Source organism: Anolis sagrei, chromosome 1 (genome assembly GCF_037176765.1).
Source record: "Anolis sagrei isolate rAnoSag1 chromosome 1, rAnoSag1.mat, whole genome shotgun sequence".
NCBI classification, from domain to species: Eukaryota; Metazoa; Chordata; class Lepidosauria; order Squamata; family Dactyloidae; genus Anolis; species Anolis sagrei.
In genome coordinates, this window is record NC_090021.1 from 99,455,745 (window position 1) to 99,478,823 (window position 23,079).

Sequence of the window (23,079 nt, forward strand, 5' to 3'; positions counted from 1 at the left end):
TCTTTTCCTTTGTTGACAAAGAAGGGTGTAGCACATAGACGCTATTACCAGTGAAGTGGCCTTTGTGGAAAATTTTGTATTGGAAAACTTCCCAGAAAATGTTCTGCTGCCCTCATCTGATAGAAATCTGATTTAGCAGGCTGAGGTGACTTTTAAAACCTCTTTTTCAAAACATAGGTTTGAAATATTACATTTTGGACTGTAGCTTTCAGAATTCTTCCATCCAGACAATGCTGGCTGCGTGGCTTTAGAAAGTAAGATGCCCGAGATGAAACCTTTTCTAAGATCTGCAAGTACAGTATGCTCTGCTAATATATAATTTATAAATATATTTATAACCAAATTGTAAACATTTGATTCTCCTAAAAGCCAAAAAAGCAAATACATTATTTGCTTACAGAAAACAAATCAATAATTACCCTTCATTTAATTTCAATTTTAGAGTCAAACAAATTAAAAGTTTCACGTGGAAATTGTCTTGATTGAAATGCTTATAAATATGTTGTTGTTGTTGTTTATTCGTTCAGTCACTTCCGACTCTCTGTGACTTCATGGACCAGCCCACGCCAGAGCTCCCTGTTGGCCGTTGCCACCCTCAGCTCCTTCAAAGTCAAGCCAGTCACTTCAAGGATACAATCCATCCATCTTGCCCTTGGTTGGCCCCTCTTTCTTTTTCCTTCCATTTTCCCAAGCATCATCATCTTCTCCAAGCTTTCCTGCTTCTCATTGTGTAGCCAAAGTACTTCATTTTGCCTCTAATATCCTTCCCTCCAGTGAGCAGACGGGCTTTATTTCCTGGAGTATGGACAGGTTTGATCTTCTCATGGTACAAGGCACTATCAGAATTTTCCTCCAACACAGTTCAAAAGCATCTATCTTCCTTCGCTCAGCCTTCCTTATGTTCCAGCTCTCACATCCATAGGTTACTACAAGGAATATCATTGCTTTAACAATGCAGATCTTCATTGCCAGTGTGATGTCTCTACTCTTCACTATTTTATCGAGATTGCTCAATTTGATAAAAGGTCCAGAGAATGTACAGTGCCTTGACTGCCTTGGAAGAAAGATAGGGCATAAAAGTAACAGATAGAATAAATACAATCAATAGTCCTAGTACCCCCCTCCCTTCAGTGTTTGGATTTCAGTGAAATGATGTTGCCAGTAAACTCTGTTGACACATTTTAGATTGTTCATTGCACCCAATTCCCATGCTGATAACCTTTTAAAATATGCCGATCTATTAATTAGGCTTTACACAGTTGCTGGCCAGTTGCCTCTAAGGAAACTCATGAACTGTGATTCTGAATGCAATCACATCCTCTTGCTCATGTTCCTACCAACTGATATACAGAGGATTGTTGCCTTTAGTACTGGAGGCAATATATATACAGGCAGATCCTGCGTTATGGACAAGATGGGTTCTGTTGGCGTGTTCTTGAGTTGAATTCATATGTAAATAAAAACAAGTTCATTTTTAATTCCATTTTTAAAGCTTTGGATAGCATAGAGAAGGGTTAACACCCCTGTGGTATTTGTTTTGTTTTTGTGTCCCTGTTTCAATTTCACATCTCTTTCTGTACCTGTGATAATTGAATTTTGAAAAAAAAATGACTTGTTGTGGAAACAAGGATTGGTGATAAAGCTTCAGTGGAAACATCTTTTCCCCATGATAACTTGTACATGAGTCAATTTTCCTTCCTAGGGATAGATTTTCTCTCACTTCCCATTGTTTCACCCCTGTCATTTGTAAGTCAGATGTTTGTAACTTAGGGAATGCCTGTATAGATATTATAGTGGCTGAGATATCCTAAAAGTACCAGATTCAGACTGATCTTGGAAGCTAGTCAGGATTGGCCCTGTTTAGTACTTAGACTAAAGACCACCACTGGATATCAGATGCTACAGGCTATATTTCAGAGGAAATAATTGGCTAAACCAAATCTGACTATTCCTGGCCTAAGTAAATCCAATGAAATTCATAGGGTTGCAATCAGGTAACATGCGACTTGAAGGCACACACCTACACAGACATCAATTGTGGTTAGCAGCCCCAAATGTCACAAATGTCTTAAAATTTCAAAATGTCCATGTTAGTCACCATTATATCTTGTAGCAACTCAGTATTTTGTGCAGACATACTTATTTCCTATGTCCCGACTTGGTCACCAATCAGCTTCAGTAGATGAGTCCAGGTCTACTGTTATTGTTAAGGCTGTATCTTCATGAAGAGTATGTCATAATCCACCTTTTATTCTCACAATTAGTCTGTTGATGTTGGCTCATAGTTATTTAAAGTATTTATATGCCATACACTTCATCATTGACACTGCAGAAAATTTTACAATGGTATAAAAATACCACAATGTAACATGTCAACAGAATGAGATAAAGCTGGAGAAATACTTAGTAACATATCACTGCCGAACATGTTTTAATGGCTGTAGGAAAGAACATGCATTCAGGTGTTTGGTTTTGGGGATTTCTTTTTAGTTCCAGGCTCGGTTTTCTTAAAACATTAATATACTCGAAGCTGGGTCCAAATGTTATTCCGACACCAGAGAGAGCCAACTTATTTAGAAGTTTTGCTGCACCCTTACTATGCAAATTCAAGCTTTCGTCTACATTTGTCTCTTTATTGCACCTTGCTTTATGCCAGGATTGACCTTGGTGCTAAGAGAGCATCACTTTATAAAGGAGAGATCATATGAAAACTGAGAATATGCAGTCTTTGCTCCTTGTTTTGTTACCACTCACATCTGTCACATATAAGGCAGATGCAAGCAGGTCTCACCATATAATCTTAATGTGCAGGAAGGTTTTGTGTGAGGTTGTTCTTCTTTCCACTTTACAGAAAGGAGCAATGAGGCTCCTTCCACACTGTCCTATAGGATATATCCCAGGATCTGATCACAGATTATCTGATTTGAACTGGATTGTATGAGTCTCCACTGCCATATAATCTGGGATAAACAGATAATCTGTGATTGGATCCTGGGATACAGGTGCAGTGTGGAAGAGGCTTGTGGCAAACAAACATGAACTTGTTTGAAGATAGTCAGTAAATGTACCATTATACAAAAAAAATGGAGCCAACTGACTTCTTTCTGTGCCCTGATTTGTGTGTCATTTTCTTTTTGTGTTTGTTTTATTGCTTTTCTGCTTAGAACTACTTTGATGGGAAACTTTCCCCTCAAGGGAAAATGCCATGGATTGAATACAATAACAAAAAAGTGTCTGGTACAGAATTCATCATTGAGTTTTTGGAAGAGAAACTGGGAGTGAATTTAAACAAGCACCTTGGTCCACATGAGAGAGCTGTTTCGAGGGCAGTAACTAAAATGGTGGAGGAGCATTTCTACTGGTAAGTTGCTACAAATATTGGAATGCCTGAAGATTTTAGGCATGAAGCTTTACTTAATGTCTATGTCTCTAACTTGTTTAATTTCTTGCAGGTCTTGGGGCATACCTTACTAACCCAGTCTTCCTTTCAGCTTAATTTATGCCCTGTTTTCTCTCAAGATGGGATCCAAGGTAGCTTGCAATATAAGTTGAAAGAGAATGCAGCTTTTATTTATTTATCGTGTCAGAAGTGAATTGAGAATACAGTTAAAATGTGTAGAAAAATCACAAACAGTGTTAAAAACTTGCCATTATACCAAATTTTCTTTGACCAGAAGTTGACCACTCCGAATGCCTCTGATGTCGCTGTAAAAAAGTCCTCCATTGTGCATGTAGCTCAGGCAGCATTGTAGTAAGTGGTCTATGGTTTGCATACCGTGGAATCCACTTTATAGCTCCATTTCTTAAGATTGACTCTGCATCTTGTGATGCTGGAGTGCAGTCTGTTCAACGCCTTCCAAGTCGCCCAGTCTTCTGTGTTTCCAGGAGGGAGTTTCTCATCTGTTATCAGCCGCTCTTTGAGGTTCCGAGTTTTAGCCTGCCACTTTTGGACTCTCGCTTGCTGAGGGTTTTTTTCATGTCAGGAGCAACTTGAGAAGCTGCAAATAGTTTCTGATATGAGGGAATTGGCCGTCTGCAAGGACGTTGCCCAGGGGACATCCAGGTGTTTTACCATCCTCTGGGAGGCTTCTGTCATGTCCCCGCATGAAAAGCTGGAGCTGACAGACAGGAGCTCTCCCTCCTTCCCTGGATTTGAACCACTGATCTTTTGGTCAGCAGTCCTGCTGGCAAAAAGTGTTCCTGCAAGTATCTTGGAAAGCGATTTCTTGATTTAAGGTGTTGGCTTGCTGGCTAATATCTGAACAGAGGATGGGCTGGAGGTGTCCATACCTTGGTCCTTTCATTAGAGGCTGCTACTTCCTGGTGGATGTCAGGTGGTGTAATATCAGCTAAGCAGTATAATTTCTCCAGTAGTGTGGGGCATAGACATATGGTGACAATGTGGCATGTCTCATTAAAGGCCACATCCACTGTTTTAATGTGGTGAGAATATAGCAAGAATAAAGCATAACAAAATGTTTTTTCAATGAATAGGTAGTAATATTGTTGGATAGGGCTGAAATATTAGGCTTTTATATCCCCCAGGTAGCAAAATGAGTCCAAGATGATCCCTGACACTGAACAGGAAGACAGGGGACAGTAAACAACAACTTTTTCCAAAGGATCTACCAAGTCCAAGCACTTTTTCTGTCTGACCTACTCGCAGCATTGGTCAAAATGGATAAAATTTATTCCAAGCATCAGTGTTTTATAGAACTTGAGAGTTATGCAGTTAATGACAAAGTGTGTATGAGCAAAAATATTTTTCTATGTCTGATGCATACTTTTTCTGAGGTCTGTGTAATTAGCACAGCATGTATCCGGTGCTTGATTTTTTGCTTAAGAGGATGTTCTCAGGATCTGGCACTGTGTGCAATCATAATTTCTGGTTGCTGGCCCTGGGCACATAATATTGCAGTTACAGCATTTCTAGCACCGCACAAATGACAGAGCTCAGTAAACAATACATGGGGAGATGTCGGCTATTGTCAAGATGGAGTTCATCAGGCTCACTAAAACAGGTTAGCATACAGTTGAATGTTTCTGTCTTATTTTATGCCAACAATACAAAAACCATCAACTAAGAGCCTACATAATCAGACATAGCTGCATTATCATAGATCTCGTTATTCAACCCCCTTAAACCCACCTAAAACAAAGACCTAGATAGTCATGTAAATAGTCATGTAAAAAAGATTTGAAATCTAGGGAGCTGTGGTCCGGTAGAAAATCTTCAGTTCCAAGAGTTCATCATGCTATCTCTGCAGGATATATATTATCTTATAGAATACAGGATACATGTACTCCCAAAGCTATTTATTTATTTATTGTATTTATATTCCGCCCTTCTCACTCTGAAGGGAACTCAGAGCAGATCACAATACACACATACGTGGCAAACATTCAATGGCGTTTTTAGACATACAGACAGAGGTATTTCAGCATTTTTTCCAACTTGGCTCCTGGAGGTTGCTCAATTCCAGCCACTGGGGGAGCTGTCACTTCATCCTCTATGATGCCAAACCTTAGATCACAGTGTTTCCACCTTGCTCTTTGATCTCTGGTATTTTTATGGTGTAATAAATTAGCCCCGCTGCTTTAAATGGTTCCTAATTTCGATACTCATAGCTCATCTGTTTTTGAACTGCTTAGGTGAACAGTAAGCCTGGCTATTAACAGTTGAGCACTCAAACCTGACTCAGGCTTCAAACTTGCCACCTTCTGCTAGTGATTAACCAGTTGTGCTACAGCCCAGCCCTGCAGTATCCCTAAGAGGAAGTACTTAAAAAAACACACAAATGAAATGTATTACTGTGATCTGCTTCCAAAAATGGTGACAGTTTATTGCTGAAACTTGGCATTAAGCTGCTAAAGAAAGCGTTACAGTTAAATATACCAAATTGGAAAAGGAAGTATTTTACAATCCTTATGTAATATGCCTATAGTTGTGTCCCCTTTGTAATAGCTCTGTTAGATATATTTTCTGCATTTCTGTTCAATATATGAGAAAGATCTAACGTTCACTGTATTTCTCTCTATATATATAGTCAGCCCTCCATTTTCACAGGAGTTTGTGGCACAGGATTCCCATGAAAAATGGCAAATAAATAAAGAAAATGAGAGAAAACCTCTCTAGGACTTTCTAGGTCCTCCTGAGCAACTTTCTGGTCAGTTTCTGCCTGAAGAACCTAGAGATATCTGGAGGGAACATATTAATCAAATCCACAAATAATCAAATCCTCAAAAGTTAAAGTTGCAAATGTGGAGGGTAGACTGAATCTCCTAGAGCACAGCTTGTGACTTTGTAAAAAAAATTCTGGTCATCTGTCATTCACAAGTCTGAAATCGTGTGTATTTGTTTGTGTCCGCACATGTGTGCATATATCACTTCTGACAATATTTTGCCATGGTCCCACAGGAAAACCCCATCAAGGCCTTCATGGTAGTCCCGTGCCACTAACACAGTTGTGAGTAGTTTCAGGACCAAAAGCAGGGAGAAGTCTTCTAATTCTTTTAGATATTAATGTACTTAGTTAATAAGAAGAATGTGTTCAATGTGTTGTTGAAGGCTTTCATGGCCGGCATCACTGGGCTGCTGTGAGTTTTCTGGGCTGTATGGCCATGTTCCATGTTCCAGAAGCATTCTCTCCTGACATTTCACCCACATTTATGGCAGGCATCCTCAGAGGTTGTGAGGTCTGTTGGAAACTAGTCAAGTGGGGTTTATATATCTGTGGAATGTCCAGGGTGGGAGAAAGAACTCTTTTCTGATTGAGGCAAGTGTGAACTCAAAAAACAGGGGTGACATTGCAGCTTCAAAGCCTGGCTGATTGCTGCCTGGGGATCATTTGTTGGGAGGTGTTAGCTGGCCCTGACTGTTTCCTGTCTGGAATTCCCCTGGTGGTCAATTGCAACATTCACACTTGCCTCCTACCTCTGAGGATGCTTGCCATAGATGGGGGCAAAACCTCAGCCTGGCAAACTCATAGCAACCCAAGAATGTGTTTTTGCTGAGTTACACAGGCCATGGATTCGACAGTACAATCATATACTACAGTATTAATTAATTTTGATCCTGCCTTTCTCTCAATATAGGGACCCAAGGCAGCTAAGTACTTTCTATTTATGCCCACTGCTTACACAGACAAGAGGACCTGGCACAACACATGCTCTGACATTTCATTTGGACAGCAAAGCAATAAGGGGATTAGAACTGATTTGGGACCTTTGACATCCAGTGAGGTTGAGGAGGGACACAGGAAAACCTTCAGAGGTTGATGGGATGCAACTTCCAACCCTTCGACCCATCAAAGTTCATGGAGAGGAATGCTGGGAGTTGCAGTGCTCTCAACAAAATCTAGAGACCCACACAATTTCTATGCTGTACCTTCTGTTGGTGTTGAACACCTTCTGTTTTGTTCAGACTATGTATCCATATAGGAAAGGAGGGGATTACGTAGATGCACCCTGTGTTTCTATGTAGTAATATGTATACAACTCTAAATATCAGGATAAATTCTTCACTCACAACCTGTGAGGATGCCTGGCATAGATGTGGGCAAACCGTCAGGAGAGAATGCTTCTGGAACATGGCCATACATCCTGGAAAACTCACAGCAACCCAATGTCTTCACTGTAAGAGCTGTTTGACAGTGGAATAAACTGTTATGGAGGGTGGTGGACTCACCTTCATTTAAAGATATTGGATGGGTATCTTTTGGGAATACTTTTGTGTATTCCTACATGGTAAAGGGCTCTTGCAGTTCCTTACAACTCTATGATTCTATATTATACTATTATATTGAAATGTAATTGAAGGCATAAGAAAATGAAATAGACATAGGAAAAGGGGGAAAAAACCATGCATAACACCCATCAGATACCAGAAATAAAAATTAAAGAGTCAAGAAAAATGTTTATAAATGAAATTATTGTCATCTTTTGGATCACCAGGGAAATTACACTTAATATGGCAGTAATGATCTTTCCTTCTGCTTCTTCTGTTTTGCAGTAAGGATTCAAAATGCAGGGAGGGTTCCTCCCTTTTATTACATTACTCTGCAACCACTTCCTTGTTATCTCCCTAAATTATCCACATTGATGTCTCTTGTGTTGCACTTTAGTAAGTAGCCTGGCTTCATCAATAATGAAGGATCCAAGCCACAAAAAACTTAGTTGTGCTGGCATGACCCCACTTTCCTTCCCTATTCTCTCACAAGAGTATGCACCCCCATTCTCTTGTTCAGTCCAAGTTATGCTACTTTTCAGTCTCTGTGTGATCTGCTGCATCCCTCCCTTGGGCACGTTTTGGAGGGAAACATGGCCGCACTATATTCGCTTTTCTCCTTAAAAATAAGAGTAAGGGGCACTTTATGCAGGTGGACTATCCTGATTTCTGTCAGCATTATGGTTGTAGACCCTTTCACTTTACATAATGATAGCACCATGATTCTACTTTAGCTGCCATGGCAACGTCCTATGAAATCTGTGAGTTTGTAAGCTAGTAAAGCACTAGAGAATCCTAAATGCTTCTCCTTAAGATACAGATCTCAGGATGTTATAGGATGTTGCCATGACAGTTAAAGTGGAATCGAATTGGTATAATTGTACAATAAGAAAGGGCTCTGCTGAGAATCAAAATTCAAATACTGAGATGATAGAAAAGAGAAATACGTGACATTATGTCAGTGGGATGCTGAATCCACTCTGGCTTTTAGGGAACTATCCAAGGCACTGAGCCTATTTTAGGCAACTCCTTGCATAGATCATAAACCAGATTAAAACCCAGAGAAGATTCATTGCCCGATTCGCATGTCAGTCACCAGCTGTCACATTGTGAGGACCTCTTTTCAGAGGATGGACCGTCTTGGTCATACGGCAGGCTTGACCGTCCTTCTCAGCATCCCCCAGCTGGCTTACTGGTTAATTTTGGAAGCTGTAGTCCGAAAAGAGAGAAGCTTTTTTGAGATCTGCCCATCCACCCCATGGGCAACTCTAGGGTATTTCACAGTTCCTCTTAGTTTGACAACTGTGAAGAGATGAGAGAAAGAAGCAGTGAGCTGGCAGAAAAGGCTGTGTAAGGTAGATGAACTGATTTGACCCCACTTAGAGAAAATATTCTGGGATTTATAAATATTTCATCCGGAATGCATGTTGCTGCAAAACTCCAGAGCCTAACTCCAGGATGCTATTTATCTCTCTGTCTCTTTGAGCTCTGCTTCCTGGAATAGTCCTCTTAAAGCAGCTGGGGAGGGCATTTCTGAGGGCAGAGTTTCTCTTAGTATCTTCCTTGCATTATTAGCCTTTGTAAGTCTTTATTAATATGCTGTGTTGACAAGCGTGCCACCAAATCCAGCAGCATGCAGTTCTCTCAAAAGGAAAATATTCAAGTGGCGCTCTGAGTGATAATTAACAATCCCATTAGACGCGACTTTCACACTCAAGCAAACACTGTTATAGAACATTATTATTAATCTATAAGACACTGTTTTGCTGCAAATTTTTCTCTAGTTCCCACTTTGCAGTTACCAATAATATAATATAATTATGAAGTGTTGGAGGAACCCAAATGCTATCTGATCTAACTGTTACTTTGTGGCAGGACCAGTTGGTTTTTAGGCCTATATCTGGGCTTATTTGGGGTGCTCATTCAGAAAATTGCATTGGATAGACCACATCAGCTCTAGATTCTTATATATGGTTATCACAATTTTCTGTGGGTGAGCAGAGGAAGAATGGTATATGGCATATATTCTGTATCTCAAAAACTAAAATTGATAGGGGAAAACTGGGGCCATTTTTGGAAGGTAAAGGTAAAGGTTTTCCCTTGACATTAAGTCCAGTCATGTCCAACTCTGGGGGTTGGTGCTCATCTCCATTTCTAAGCCAAAGAGCCGACGTTGTCCATAGACACCTCCAAGGTCATGACAGCATGGAATGCTGTTACCTTCCCGCTGGAGCGGTACCTATTGATCTACTCACATTTGCATGTTTTCAAACTACTAGGTTGGCAGAAGCTGGGGCTGACAGCGGAAGCTCACACCACTCCCCGAATTCAAACCTGCGACCTTTCAGTCAACAAGTTTAACAGCTTAGTGGTTTAACCCATTGCACGACCGGGGGTTCTCCCATTTTTGGAAACTGCAGGTCAAATATACCTAGAAAGAGGTCTAACATTTGAATAAACAAAATCTGTGTTGGCCAGTGTAATGTAATACCCTTTTTGCCAAAGTCTGAAAGGCACAGCACAAAATGAAAACAGAATGGGTGGAGGGGGAGAAAATTAATATGCAAAAAGTTTTTAAAGTGTTGTCAGAAAGAAAAGCTGCAGTTCATACGACCAGTACATGCAATGCTGTGGAAAAAGTGTTTCTCAAACTGTGCTCCTCCAGGTGTTTTGGACTTCAGCTCCCAGAAATCCCAGCTAGCTTTCCAGCTGTTAGGAATGATGGAAGCTGAAGTCCAAAACATTTGGAGGAGTAGAGTTTGAGAAACACTGTTGTAGAAAAAGGTATCAACTATACTAGTATGGGGAGGGCGGAGAGGAGATGGCTATTTATGATTTCATTTAGGGAGGTTGGTAAGGCCCATGATGGGGGCACTGACAGATCCTTGGAGCTTGCCTATCTCTGTTCTGGGAGGGAGATTAGCAAGTAGGTCTGAGCTTCTGCAAGACCTACTTGTCCAATCTTTCAAGAAAATGTTGACATTTTTCAAACAGAGTATGGACTAAAATCAATGTTAATCCTACTTAGAGTAAAACTATTGAAAGAACTGGTATCTTAAGTCACAACTGTAAACCTATTCCATTGATTTCAACTGATTTATTCTATGCATGACTAAAGTTGCATTTAGTCCTGTCTAGGTCTAAATAAAATAAAGCATGCTAAATGGTGAAAAATTATTTTTGTCTGCTTTCTGTCCATTCTCCCTCCTATCCTGAATATTCTCCATAAATAAGTGATTAGCTATGGTTGTTATGCAGTTTTTTCTCTTTGGTAAACCTAGGTTGGTGGCTAGTTGATACTTCTTTAAATACCTTCCCATATCATTCCCAACAGCATAACTGTTGCGAATCATTAAATTAACTTAATGATGACCTGGACCCGCCCTGGAATATGACCTGGATTATGTGATTTTGTTTTAATGTTTTAATGGGTTGGTTTTAATGTTTTTGTTTATTCATTGATATTTGTGTACATGCTGACTGAAAGGTCACCGGTTCAAGTCCGGGGAGTGGGGTTAGCCCCAGCTTCTGCTAACCTAGCAGTTAAAAAATATGCAAATGTGAGTAGATCAATAGGTACCGCTTTGGCAGAAAGTTAACTGTGCTCCATGTAGTCATGCCATCCACATGACCTTGGAGATGTCTACGGACAACACCTGCTCTTCAGCTTAGAAATGGAGATGAGTACCAACCCCCAGAGTCAGACACAACTGGACTTAATGTCAGGGAAAAACCTTTACCTTTACCTAAGTGTACATGTGGCATTGAAATTCTGTCTTTGAGAGGCTCCTTGAGTCCCCGTTGTGGTTGAGAAAGGTAGGATACAAGTATGGTAAATAAATGGTAAATATATAAACTGGAGCAGTGGACTGTGATGGGGAAATGTATCTTCTTATTCTTTTAAATTTATTTTTGCACGTTTCTTTTGTCTAGAGCAAAGAAATGTATTGCACTCTGCAGTGTTTGTAAACTGTTCTTATGCTTTCTAGGACCTTGGCATATTGTCAATGGGTGGACAATCTCCATGAAACTCAGAAAATGCTTTCTCTCAGTGGTCCTTTCAGTGACCTGTTGAAGTGGATTCTGTGCCATATAACCAAGGGAATTGTCAAACGGGAAATGTATGGACATGGCATTGGACGCTTCTCTGAAGAAGAAATATACAAGCTGATGGAGAAGGATATGCGCTCTCTAGCTGGTCTTCTGGGTAATGCACAGTATATTTCATTATCTTGTCTGTTACACACCGAGGCCTACATGATGGTTTCCCCAAACTGGAGCGTTCCCAGGGAATTCTCAGCTCGTTCAAGTACTTTTTATTTCCACTCTTCAGGGCAGTTTAAATTAAACCAATATTTCCCAAAATGAAATTTACCCCCACAATGAAAATCAAGTGAGGAAAGGAGAAAAGCTCGCAATAAAAGAAAGTGATCCCGGGGCTTAAGTAATGTACTGTTGATAAAGTACTTTAACACCTGAATAATTGCTATAACGCAGAAATGGGTGAAAGGCAATTTCTGAAATATGATTACTGAGAGGGGGACAAGGAAGGACACAAATAGGGAGGAGAGGGGGATATTTCAAGAAAGAGTTTTGATTTAAACCCATAAATATCCAGGTAAAATTTAAACAAAAAGAACTGGCACATCTCAATACTTTCAGGAACTTTCCTCCTGTCTGAAAAAAACCTAAATGTCCTCATCCTTTTTTACATTGTCATCACTTTATTCATGTGGCTTGCAACATGAGATTATTTCTATTACTACATCTGGCAAGTCAACTTGTTCTGTCTTGTGGCATGCTGACACTTTGGCAATTCTACCCTCTGTTTGCGCAAGAATTAAAATGGAAGTTTCATGAAGGCCCAGCTTGACTTCCATTCTGGGCGAATAGGCTGATGGATTGCCTTTGAGTAGGATTCATGGTATTGGAGTTGAACAAGTAGCAATACTAATCACTATCCAGGACCTTCTGTATAGTTCAATGGCAGATGTACCTCACCAAAAATGCTCCCTGTGGATATTTCTAAATACTATTTTATTTTAAAATTGTTATTGTTTTCTCATCATTGTCCTCCTTCTCCTTCATGATGTTGTCTATTCTTTCCAGGATTTAGCATTTTGATTCCTACGCAGTGTAGGTCAGTAGCTCCAACTAGGTTGATGAATCCACTCTGGTTTTTAGTCAGACCTTTAAAAGAACTATCCATATGGCTGGTCCTATTTTGGGTATAGGATTCAGTACTTTGAAATTTCTGGTTAAAAACAAAAAGTGGATTTACTCTCCCAAATGACATCAGAGCCACCCACTACTGCCTCACTGGCCATGTAACCTCATACAATCAGTTGAGGTTGGTCAAGATGACACATTACATCACCCAGTCATTTTCATGGCTAAATAGGGATTTAAACTTTGGTTTCCAGTGGCTCTAGTCCAACATTCATAGGAGTGAAGTCTCTAGCTTGCTGTATTGATGGTATTACAGCAGAGTCTCGCTTATCCAACCTTTGCTTATCTAATGTTCTGTATTATCCAATGCAGTCTGCATCCCACCTGGAGCCACAGGTGAAGGAAGTGAAGTGTATATTTACCTGTGGAATAATGTCCAGGATGGGGGAAAGAAATAACCCTTGTCTGTTTTGGTACTAAATTTGTAAATACAGTAATTACTGTAGATCCAGGGAAGCCGTGCTACCTCTCTATCTGCCTTGGTTAGACCACATCTGGAATACTGTGTCTAATTCTGGGCACCACAGTTGAAGGGAGATATTGACAAGCTGGAATGTGTCCAGAGGAAGGCAACTAAAATGATCAAGGGTCTGGAGAACAAGCTCTATGAGGAGAGGCTTAAAGAGCTGGGCATGTTTAGCCTGAAGAAAAGAAGGCTGAGAGGAAACATATTAGCCTTGTATAAATATGTGAGAGGAAGTCATAGGGAGGAGGGAGGAAGCTTGTTTTCTGCTGCCCTGGAGACTAGAACAATGGCTTCAAACTACAGGAAAGAACTTCCGGACTGTGAGAGCTGTCCAGCAGTGAAACTCTGTCCTAGAGGCTTTTAAACAGAGGCTGGATGGCCATCTATCGGGGGTGCTTTGAATGCAATTTCCCTGCTTCTTGACAGGGGGTTGGACTGGATGGCCCACAAGGTCTCTTCCAACTCTCTGATTCTAGGATTCTATGATTCTACTACATAGCGTTACCATGTATTGAACTGCGTTTTCTGTCGATTTGTTGTAAAACATGATGTTTTGGTGCTTAATTTGTAATCATAGGCTTTTCCTTAATCCCTAATTAGCCAACATCTTGCTTATCCAACGTTCTGCTGGCCCGTTTATGTTGGATAAGTGAGACTCTACTGTATGTCTTCTGAAGGCACAAATCCATAGTTTTGAAGAGCATTCACCGCTTTTCATCTGCTTCATTTTGGTGTGTGGCTTTTTCTGTGTTCTTTTTTGTTCACTTCCAAATGTTGAACATACTTCGACTCCTGCATCCATGGGGGATACAATTATGGACTTTAAATGGATATGCAAAACAATGGATAACAAACCCTGTAGAAATGAAATAATGCTGGAGGACCTAGAAAAGGCCCATAGAAGCATATTTTGTCAAAATGGAAAATGAAACTAACAGGGTTGTACTGTACTTTAAAAAGTCAGGCATACTGAGAGGCTTTCATAAGCTACAATATATTATTATGTGCATGCATGAATTTCTCATTCTATTTACAATGCAGTCTTGATGCTTTTAACCCTGACTGTTCCTGTAAAATTATTATTTTCTGATCTGGTGATTCTGAGCACCTGAACCAGAATTCTGGGATCTGGGTGTGTCTTCTGGAATGCAGAATGACTCATTCCACTTCTTTCCAATATTATGTCTTAAATCTTGCATTGCTTTCCGTCTGATGGATTAATTGGCCCAAACTCCCTGCCATGACTTCAGACTACAGTTCCCCCTTTCCATTCTCCAGGCTGATTAGGCTGCATGCACAAAGGACACTGATGTGATGAAAGGGTTGGCTGCTGAGCTTTATGATTCAAAGATAATAGCAGGGTGCTATTAAGCACTATGAGACTAAGTGAGTGGGTATATTAGGAGGGGCCAAAAAAGGATAGAAATGCCAACACACAGAGGAATGTTTTCTGAGACTGTTTTATTTTGCAGGTGATAAAAAGTACATAATGGGACCCAAGCTTTCCACTTTAGATGCCACCGTGTTTGGGCACCTTGCACAAGCAATGTGGACGCTACCAGGAACAAGACCTGAAAGGCTAATTAAAGGTAGGACACTAACCAGTGTTGTCTATGATGCAAGTTCACAAGTGTCCAAGGTATTGTCTGAAATCTTACTGGGCAGTTACGAATTCCTAACTATTATAGTTATGGAATTACACAGTAAATTCTGACTTGACCTCTCGCATCCCATTTACCAATCCAAAATCACTGTGATGGACAGGGTTCATTTCCTTGTCACCTGGAAGATTGTTGACTGACAATCCCTTCCCCTCCAATGAGTGATCTCTGGTGCAACAGTCACTAACTGAGACAATTCCTTTTCTCAATTCCCTGTCACACCAGAGATTGATCACATGAGGTGGGTAGGAATGTCAGTCAAGTGTTTCCCGAGTGACATGAGAACAGACCCTATCAAGTGCTGTGTCTGCTTCTTGGCAACCAGAGACTGGGAGAGCTTCAAAGTCCTATGTATCCCCTAATGGGAGTTTGGCCATTATCTTACTTTTACTGTCTGTCATTGCTCCTCTTCCTCTTCTTGAGCATCAGCATTACCATATTTATCTACACTCAGCTTTTCCTCCCAGACTGGGACTCAAAATGATTTATGGCACTGTCCTCAAACCTTAGTTCCTATGGGTACTTTGGGCTCTAGTACCCAACATGGCCAAGGGTCAGAAATTTTTAAGATAGGTGAAATGTAAATCATATGGGGTTCCAAAATCTGAGAACCGCTGCATTACTTTGTTGCTGATATTTGAGCAAAATAGTGGCATGCAGGAGACCAGAGCCTGCAGTTTCCTGCTCTTGGCTACCATCCTCTTAAAAAAAACTATCTGGAATGATATGGACATCCTAAACCACATGCCAAGGCAGGCTTCCCCTACTTCCCCTACTATGCCCCATATGTGTCCAGCCCATCTTTTGAGCTGTGCTGATCTGATGACCACAAGTACTGCATGAAAGCTAATGTGGTTGCGCCTTTCAGATCCCAAATGCCATGCAGACCAAGCATATTAATTGTATCTGAATAATCTCACTTCTGTGCAGCTCTTCCACATATTCAGGGTCATGTAAAACTTACCAGACTCTTGGAGACTGGTGCTTGTTTTGCTCACATCACTCTGCATAGTACTGAAACTGCAGTTTGGCAGATGGACAAGGTTTCATTCCTTTCATGCCATTCCATGTCGCTCTACCTGAATGTAGAAGCATTTTTCTGAAATTCTTTAGGATTTTTTTGTTGTTGTAAAGATTTTTTTTAAGTGCTGGATTTATCTCAAGCAATGCTGCCACCTGGTGGCACAAAATGCCTTCAAACCAACACATTTTCTACTGCATTATAGTAAGATATTAAGACAAAAAGAAATCTAGTAGTATCTTTGGGACTATCTGAGACAATAGATTTCTAGCACAAACTTTTTGAACTGAAGTTTATTTAATATGATGACAACTGTATTCCATGAATGCCTGTGCTAGAAAAAATCCCCTTTCCCAGTTAATCTCAAAGATTCCTAATTAATACTAGATTCTTTGTTGTCTTTTTATGCGAACACAGATGAAAACAGATAATATTTCTTCAACTAGTACTAAAGAAACAGAATGTTTGGAGACATTTTAATGGTATGTTTTGAACTACATTGTCCCCATGTAACGTTTTTTCCTGTTCATATGCTTTTTATCTTTTTCCAAACTGCAGTTGGATAGTTTTAAAGCAAAACAAAGCAAAAATGTCATTCTTTCATGATACCCTCTTGCAAAATAGTCACCCTCATTCAGCAACAGTTAAGTTGTGTGCGTGTAGTGCTCTGAGATTAAAAACAATAAAGATTATACAATTGGGGGGGGGGGGACCATTCCTCCACCAGAAATTGGTTAGGTGCCCTATTAATGAATGGCAGAGATGGCAATAATATTTTATAAAAATAATTGGAAGGCTTGTTTTCCAAGAAGTAAAAAAACAAAACAAAACTTTGATGATGAACTCTTGGACTGATGGGGATCACCACAAAAGCATGTTTCTATGCAGAAATTCAAGTTTCTTTGTAGAAAAGGCTGTTTTCTGTACAGAAAATGCTTCAATTGGGGATATTTCATGCTCAATTTTCACATGGCTGGGTTGTACAAAAAATAGCATTTTCTATGCAATAAACATGGTTTTCTTTACAAAAAAATATCAGGGCAAAAATATTTTATGAACAGAAAAGGCTTTTTTCTGTACAGAAAATGCTTCAATTGGGGATATACCATGCTAAATTTTCACATGGTTGGGTTGTACGAAAAATAGCATTTTCTATGCAATAAACATGTTTTCTTTCCAAAAAAAAATAGAAAAAGCTGTTTCCTGCACAGAAAATGTTTTATACACAAAACATTGATATGTGAATTATGTGCAGAAAAAGTTCCAAATTGCAAATAGACTCTGAAGCTTGCATAATTTTCAAATTCTTTCTCAAATATTGAAAAAATTGTTCAAAATTACTTATTGCTTTCTTTGAGAAGAAAATTAATGATGAATTACATCCCCAGTGGACGGATGGTGATCAAAGTCTTGTTTATGGATTATTCTCAAGGAAATGTCATCTAGAAAACACCTGGAAGATTGCTGGATAGGATCTTTTTAAGTGTTGTTTTATGTTCTGTGATATTATTTTATTGTAATGTTGATATTTTCTGCCTGTATTTTATGTGTTTTATTGCACTATTGTGTACTGTCTGTAAGCTGCCCCAAGATGCTCCAGGAAGATGGTGGCAGAATATAAATAAAGTTGTTGTTGTTGTTGTTGTTATCCTGGCTCAATTATTCAATTCTGTTGTTGTTTCTAGTAGAGATTTATTTAGTGACATTTTGTCCCTTTTCTTTTAGTTATTATTTATTTTTACTTATATCCTGCCTTTCCTTCAAAGAGTTCAAGGTAGTACATAAAGCTTACTTCTTGTCCACTTTAAATTGTTACAACAATCCCATAGGATGGATCTGAGGGAATGAGTTGCCCAGGGTCTTTCAGTATGTTTCATGACTTTGTGGGAATTTGGATCTTTAAGGTTCCAATTCTAGCATTATCTCCTCTATAGTGCATTAGCTTTAAGAAGCCAAGACCATAGTCTTTTCATATTTTGTGCACCTGGCCCAAAGCATCCTATTTTACCAAGCAGCAATAATCCCACAAGATGTCAGTCTGATAAACTGGAAAATAAGGCACCTTTCTCTTCCCATTTGTGGAGAAAACTGTGACAATCAGAAACAGGACCCCTGCCAGTATTGTAGCCTCACTCTCTAGCAGTAGAAGAGAGCTGGAAACAACTTGTGCCTCGGTCCCCAGCTGAACAGACCTCTACATCTGGTTACAGCTGCTGCCTGGTTAAGTAGGTTTGGGAGGGCATTTACGATTGTGGCAATGGTGGCACTATCATGACAACATAGTCTTAGTGAATATGGAGTAGTCATGGGTCCAAAACTCTAGATTATAAATCCATAACTTCAGTAGAAAATGACCTAATTTTTGTCTTATATCAGGCCAGTAGTTCATTAGTCTCGATATGCTTTCTGAATAAGTAGGTTTTCCATGAAGGATTTTGAGTAAGGTTCCATGAGAATAACCATCCCAGGATAGTCCCCCTTCACATTTGTGGGCTTAGGTTTTGCCAATTTGATTATTCACAGATTTGAGCAACATGATCCCTATACAGGTGTTCCACTGTGACTCTGTGGTCAACATATGCTGGAGGTTGGCCATATTTTTGTGCTGGAGAACACCTCTCTTCCTAGAGAGGTGTTCTTAGGTTAAAAAGTGTTATTTTATACAGTTTTCCCACTTCTACCCCAACCATAGCAAATATTGGCATTGAATGTTTGCCACTTTTTCTTGTAAATTGCTGAGTGCCCTCAGAGAGATCGGGCAGAATAAAAATAAAGATTATTATTTTACTGACACAAAAACACAGTATGTCACAGCAAACAAGATAAAAATGTTGGATTTTGTATCACAAAATCACAAGTCAAACATTTCCCAAGTGTTTAGGACTGTGTAATATATTTTTGAATGATGTGCGCAGATCCAATAAGGTGGCCTTTTGCAGTTGACAGATCGTGATTTTGTCAATGTTTATTGTTTCCAAATGCTGGCTGAGATCTTTTGGCACGGCACCCAGTGTGCTGATTACCACTGGGACCACCTGTAGTGGTTTATGTCAGAGCCTTTGCAGTTCAATTTTGAGGTTTTGGTAACAGCTGAGTTTTTTTTTTTCATCAATTCGACTGTCACCTGGTATGGCGATATCAATAATCCAGACTTTTTTCTTTTCCACAATTGTAATGTCCGGTGTATTGTGTTCCAAAACTTTTTCAGTTTGGATTTGAAAGCCCCACAGTATTATTGCGTGTTCATTTTCCACTACATTTGCAGGTTTATGATCCCACCAGTTCTTTACTATTGGCAGGTGGTACTTGTGAAATGATGATGATGATGATGATGATGATGATGATGATCATCATCATCATCATCAGATATGGAGGGCTAAGTGCAATTGTCCTCAGCATCTGGTATCTGAACATTTCTGAACATTTCTTTTGGTTAATGTTGTGGATGTGTTCCCAGTCTCCCTTTTACCCCAATTCATAGTTTTGGTAACTATATAACTGCATTCTCTCCCCCTAATAACACTTCCTGCTTTTTCCAGGTGAACTGATTAACCTTGCTATGTACTGTGAGAGAATAAGAAGGAAATTTTGGCCAGAGTGGCATCATGATGACGACAATACCCTGTATGAGTCAGAAGAAAGCAGCGAAGCAAGTAAGACACAACCCCTGCAGGACTTCAGCTTTTACTCAAGGACAGAAACCTTTGATGATGAAGGAACTGAGAACAGCTTTTCCCGAACCCCTGATACTGATTACACAGGACACTCCCTCTTTGATTCTGATGTGGACATGGACGATTACACAGATCATGAACAATGCAAGTGATGAGTCCAAAAGAGACCTCTCCACTTGCATCAGAAACACCATCGCCTTTCAAGGTTTGCGCCAGCTGCGCCAGGTTCAAATGAGGGACGACCTGTTTGGAGAGAGGCCCTTGATGCTGTTTTCCTGTGCTATTTGGACCTTTTCAGTGTTTTTTCATTTTGTTGAAGCTTTCCAAGGGATCCTAGATAGACATTTTTAAAATTTTGCTCAACAAAATGGAGACAAGTTTACAAGGAAGGTAATGGGGGAAGGGGATGGGGATTAAAAGAAGAAACCCATGGAGAAGAAAGGAAGATGCAGCGTGAAGTGATGGAAATGGCTAACTAGACAGCAGTGTCCTCCATCCTCAGAAATAGATTGAGGAGAACTGAAAGGAGAGGGAACTCCTTAGACTCATACAACACAGAACTCCTCGAATGTGTTCAAAACACCAAGGAATTATGAAATTCTCTTTCCCATCCAGGTCTTTTCACACTCTGGTGTGGCAGGTGACTGCTTGCTTTTTGTGTGTGTAGAAGGTTTGAGAAATATCTGGTTTCCAGTTTAATGGAGGAAGGACCAACTTTTTTTAAAAAAAAAAGTAGGATGAGGGGGTTTTTTTGGTGTGTGTGTGTGTGTGTGTGTGTGTGTGTGTGCATTCAGAATCCAGACATTGCTTGTTCTGATGTGATAAATGTGCTTAATAATGCTTAACTTATTTTGCAAACATTCAAAAAAGTGTGCTGAGTTTGACATTTTGCCTGTTTATAAAGTCTCCTGCCACACAATGGGATGATGAAGGAACAGAATGCAGGATCAAGTTGTACCATTGAAGAAATGGCTAATGAATTGGAAAGATGTGAGTCTCAATGTCTAGATTGCTTAGGGCAGCGTTTCTCAACCTGGGGGTCAGGATCTCGGGGGGGGGGGGTCGTGAGGGGAGTTTCACAGGGGTTTCCAAAGGCCATCAGCAATCACATATTTCGGATGGTCTTAGGAACCCCTTTGGCAGAGAAGGCTGAAGATTTCTCTGCCTGTCCTTGGGGTTCTGTGTGGGAAGTTTGGCCCAATTTTATCACTGGTGGGGTTCAGAATGCTCTTTAATAATAGGTGAACTGTAAATCTCAGAAACTACAACTCCCAAATGTCAATATCTATTTCCTCCAAACTCCATCAGTGTTCATATTTGGGCATATTGAGTATTCATGCCAAGTTTACTCCAGATCCATCATTGTCTGAGTTCACAGTGCTCTTTGGATGTAGGTGAACTACAACTCCAAAACTCAAGGTCAATCCCCACCAGACCATTCCAGTATTTTCCATTGGTCATGGGTGTTCTGTGTGCCAAGTTTGGTTCAATTCCATTGTTGGTGGAGTTCAGAATGCTCTTTGAACTATAAATCCCAGCAACTACAACTCCCAAATGACAAAATCAATCCCTCCAACCCTATCAGTATTCATGTATTTGTGCCAAATATGGCTCAGTGAATGAAAATACATCTTGCATATCAGATATTTACATTGCAGTTCATAACAGTAGCAAAATTACAGTTAAGAAGTAGCAACAAAAATAATATTATGGTTGGGGGTCCCCACAACATGGGGAACTGTATTCAGGAGTTGCGGCATTAGGAAGGTTGAGAACCACTGGCTTTGGGCCCTCAAGGACATTAATTCCCACCCCAGTGGTTAAGTCTGTTCCACACACATACATTTATCCCAAGCCATAATAATGTTAGGTTTTCTGCTAGTATCTAGTAAGCTGCACAAAAAGGGTTTTCTACTGATGATGCATATGGAATACATCTGTGTGGTAAAAATTGAATTGCATCTTGAAAAAGTTACTTTTGAACAGCAACATTTGGAATCCTACTGAAGATGCTAAAAGGTGTGGCTGGAGAATTAATTTTTCAAATGATGAGTCTGATAATATTTTACTTCCTCACTTGCAGTATGGCAAAAATGTGGGAATGGAAAACCCCATGATTTTGTTTCAGAACAGTGCAGGCAGTGTAGAGTTTATATTTTGGAAAGGAAAAATGCTGCTAGATTTGTATATACTATGACCTGAAGGATCTTCCCTGACAGGGTATCTTGAAGCTAATCATGGTTAATCAAGGAGAAGCACATGACACATGTTGAAAGAGATTATCATGTTCAATAGGTCTAGACATTTGAAATATTGGAATATTAATTTGATTACAAAAGAATAATTTTGAATCATAGCCCAAAAAAGTTAGTTTCCCAAGTTGTGATCATGTCAGGTGTATCTGGGCAAAATTTAACTGATATTATTTAAGTTATTTATCTCACATCTCACTCCTTAATGTCCCAGTTAATTCTGCTGTAGGGCTAGTTGCTCTGTTAGCAACCTGAAAATGTGTTTAATCAAAGTTTCCTTTCTTTCTGTGTACTGAATCTGATTTATAATCTCATCATATCTGCACAGCTGTTGCATGCAGTGCTGAGATGAGTACTATTAAACTGATAAGGGTGTTTCAGCAATGTAATCACATAGAGGGAATATTTGGTTCCTGGGGTTTTCTTAATCATTTCGTTATCCATATCTTCTTTTGAAGTGTAGTGTGAGAACTGTTGTTGATCCCAGAACCACAGAATTCTAATCACAGGGTATGTTCATTAGCGTCCCAGTGCTCAACTGATAGCTCTTATGAACAGAAAATCAAAGCATGCTGTAATTTTGGGGAGGCTAACCAGGTCTCAGTTTTTCTTGTACAAATACAAAATGTGCCTGAAAAGACAGAGAGAGTGGTAGGAATCACATGTGCCTTGTCTGTGACCTTCTGTGAGATGGATCTCAACTGAGTTGATGGATCTCAACTGAGGCCTTAAGTCTAGTGAGCTGAAAGAATATAATAGGGTTGTCCTTTTCCTTTCCTCTAAACCAGTGGTTCTCGACCTGTGGGTCCCCAGATGTTTTGGCCTTCAACTCCTAGAAATCCTAACAGCTGGTAAACTGGCTGGAATTTCTGAGAGTTGAAGGCCAAAACACCTGGGGACCCACAGCTTGAGAACTACTGCTCTAAACCACTGCAACTTTCCAAACTGAATACAAGGTTGAATCCCCCCCCCTTTTTCTGGGAATGATGGAGTCTAAGAGCCTTCTTCTCTTCAATAAAAATATAAATATTACCAGAATGGCTTAGAAAT

General features: G+C 39.8%; 1 protein-coding gene across 1 annotated transcript in view; it reads left to right on the plus strand.

Annotated features, from left to right (window-relative positions):
- The window catches only part of FAXC (failed axon connections homolog, metaxin like GST domain containing), a 37,750-nt gene extending 17,128 nt beyond the window's left edge, over window positions 1–20,622 (plus strand). The window contains exons 3-6 of the mRNA XM_060753079.2: window positions 3,165–3,361; window positions 11,716–11,933; window positions 14,894–15,010; window positions 19,643–20,622. Of these exons, the coding sequence (XP_060609062.1) occupies window positions 3,165–3,361; window positions 11,716–11,933; window positions 14,894–15,010; window positions 19,643–19,929 (819 nt within the window). The 3' untranslated portion in view covers window positions 19,930–20,622. The remainder of the gene's footprint in view (window positions 1–3,164; window positions 3,362–11,715; window positions 11,934–14,893; window positions 15,011–19,642) is intronic.
- Window positions 20,623–23,079: the final 2,457 nt, after the last annotated feature.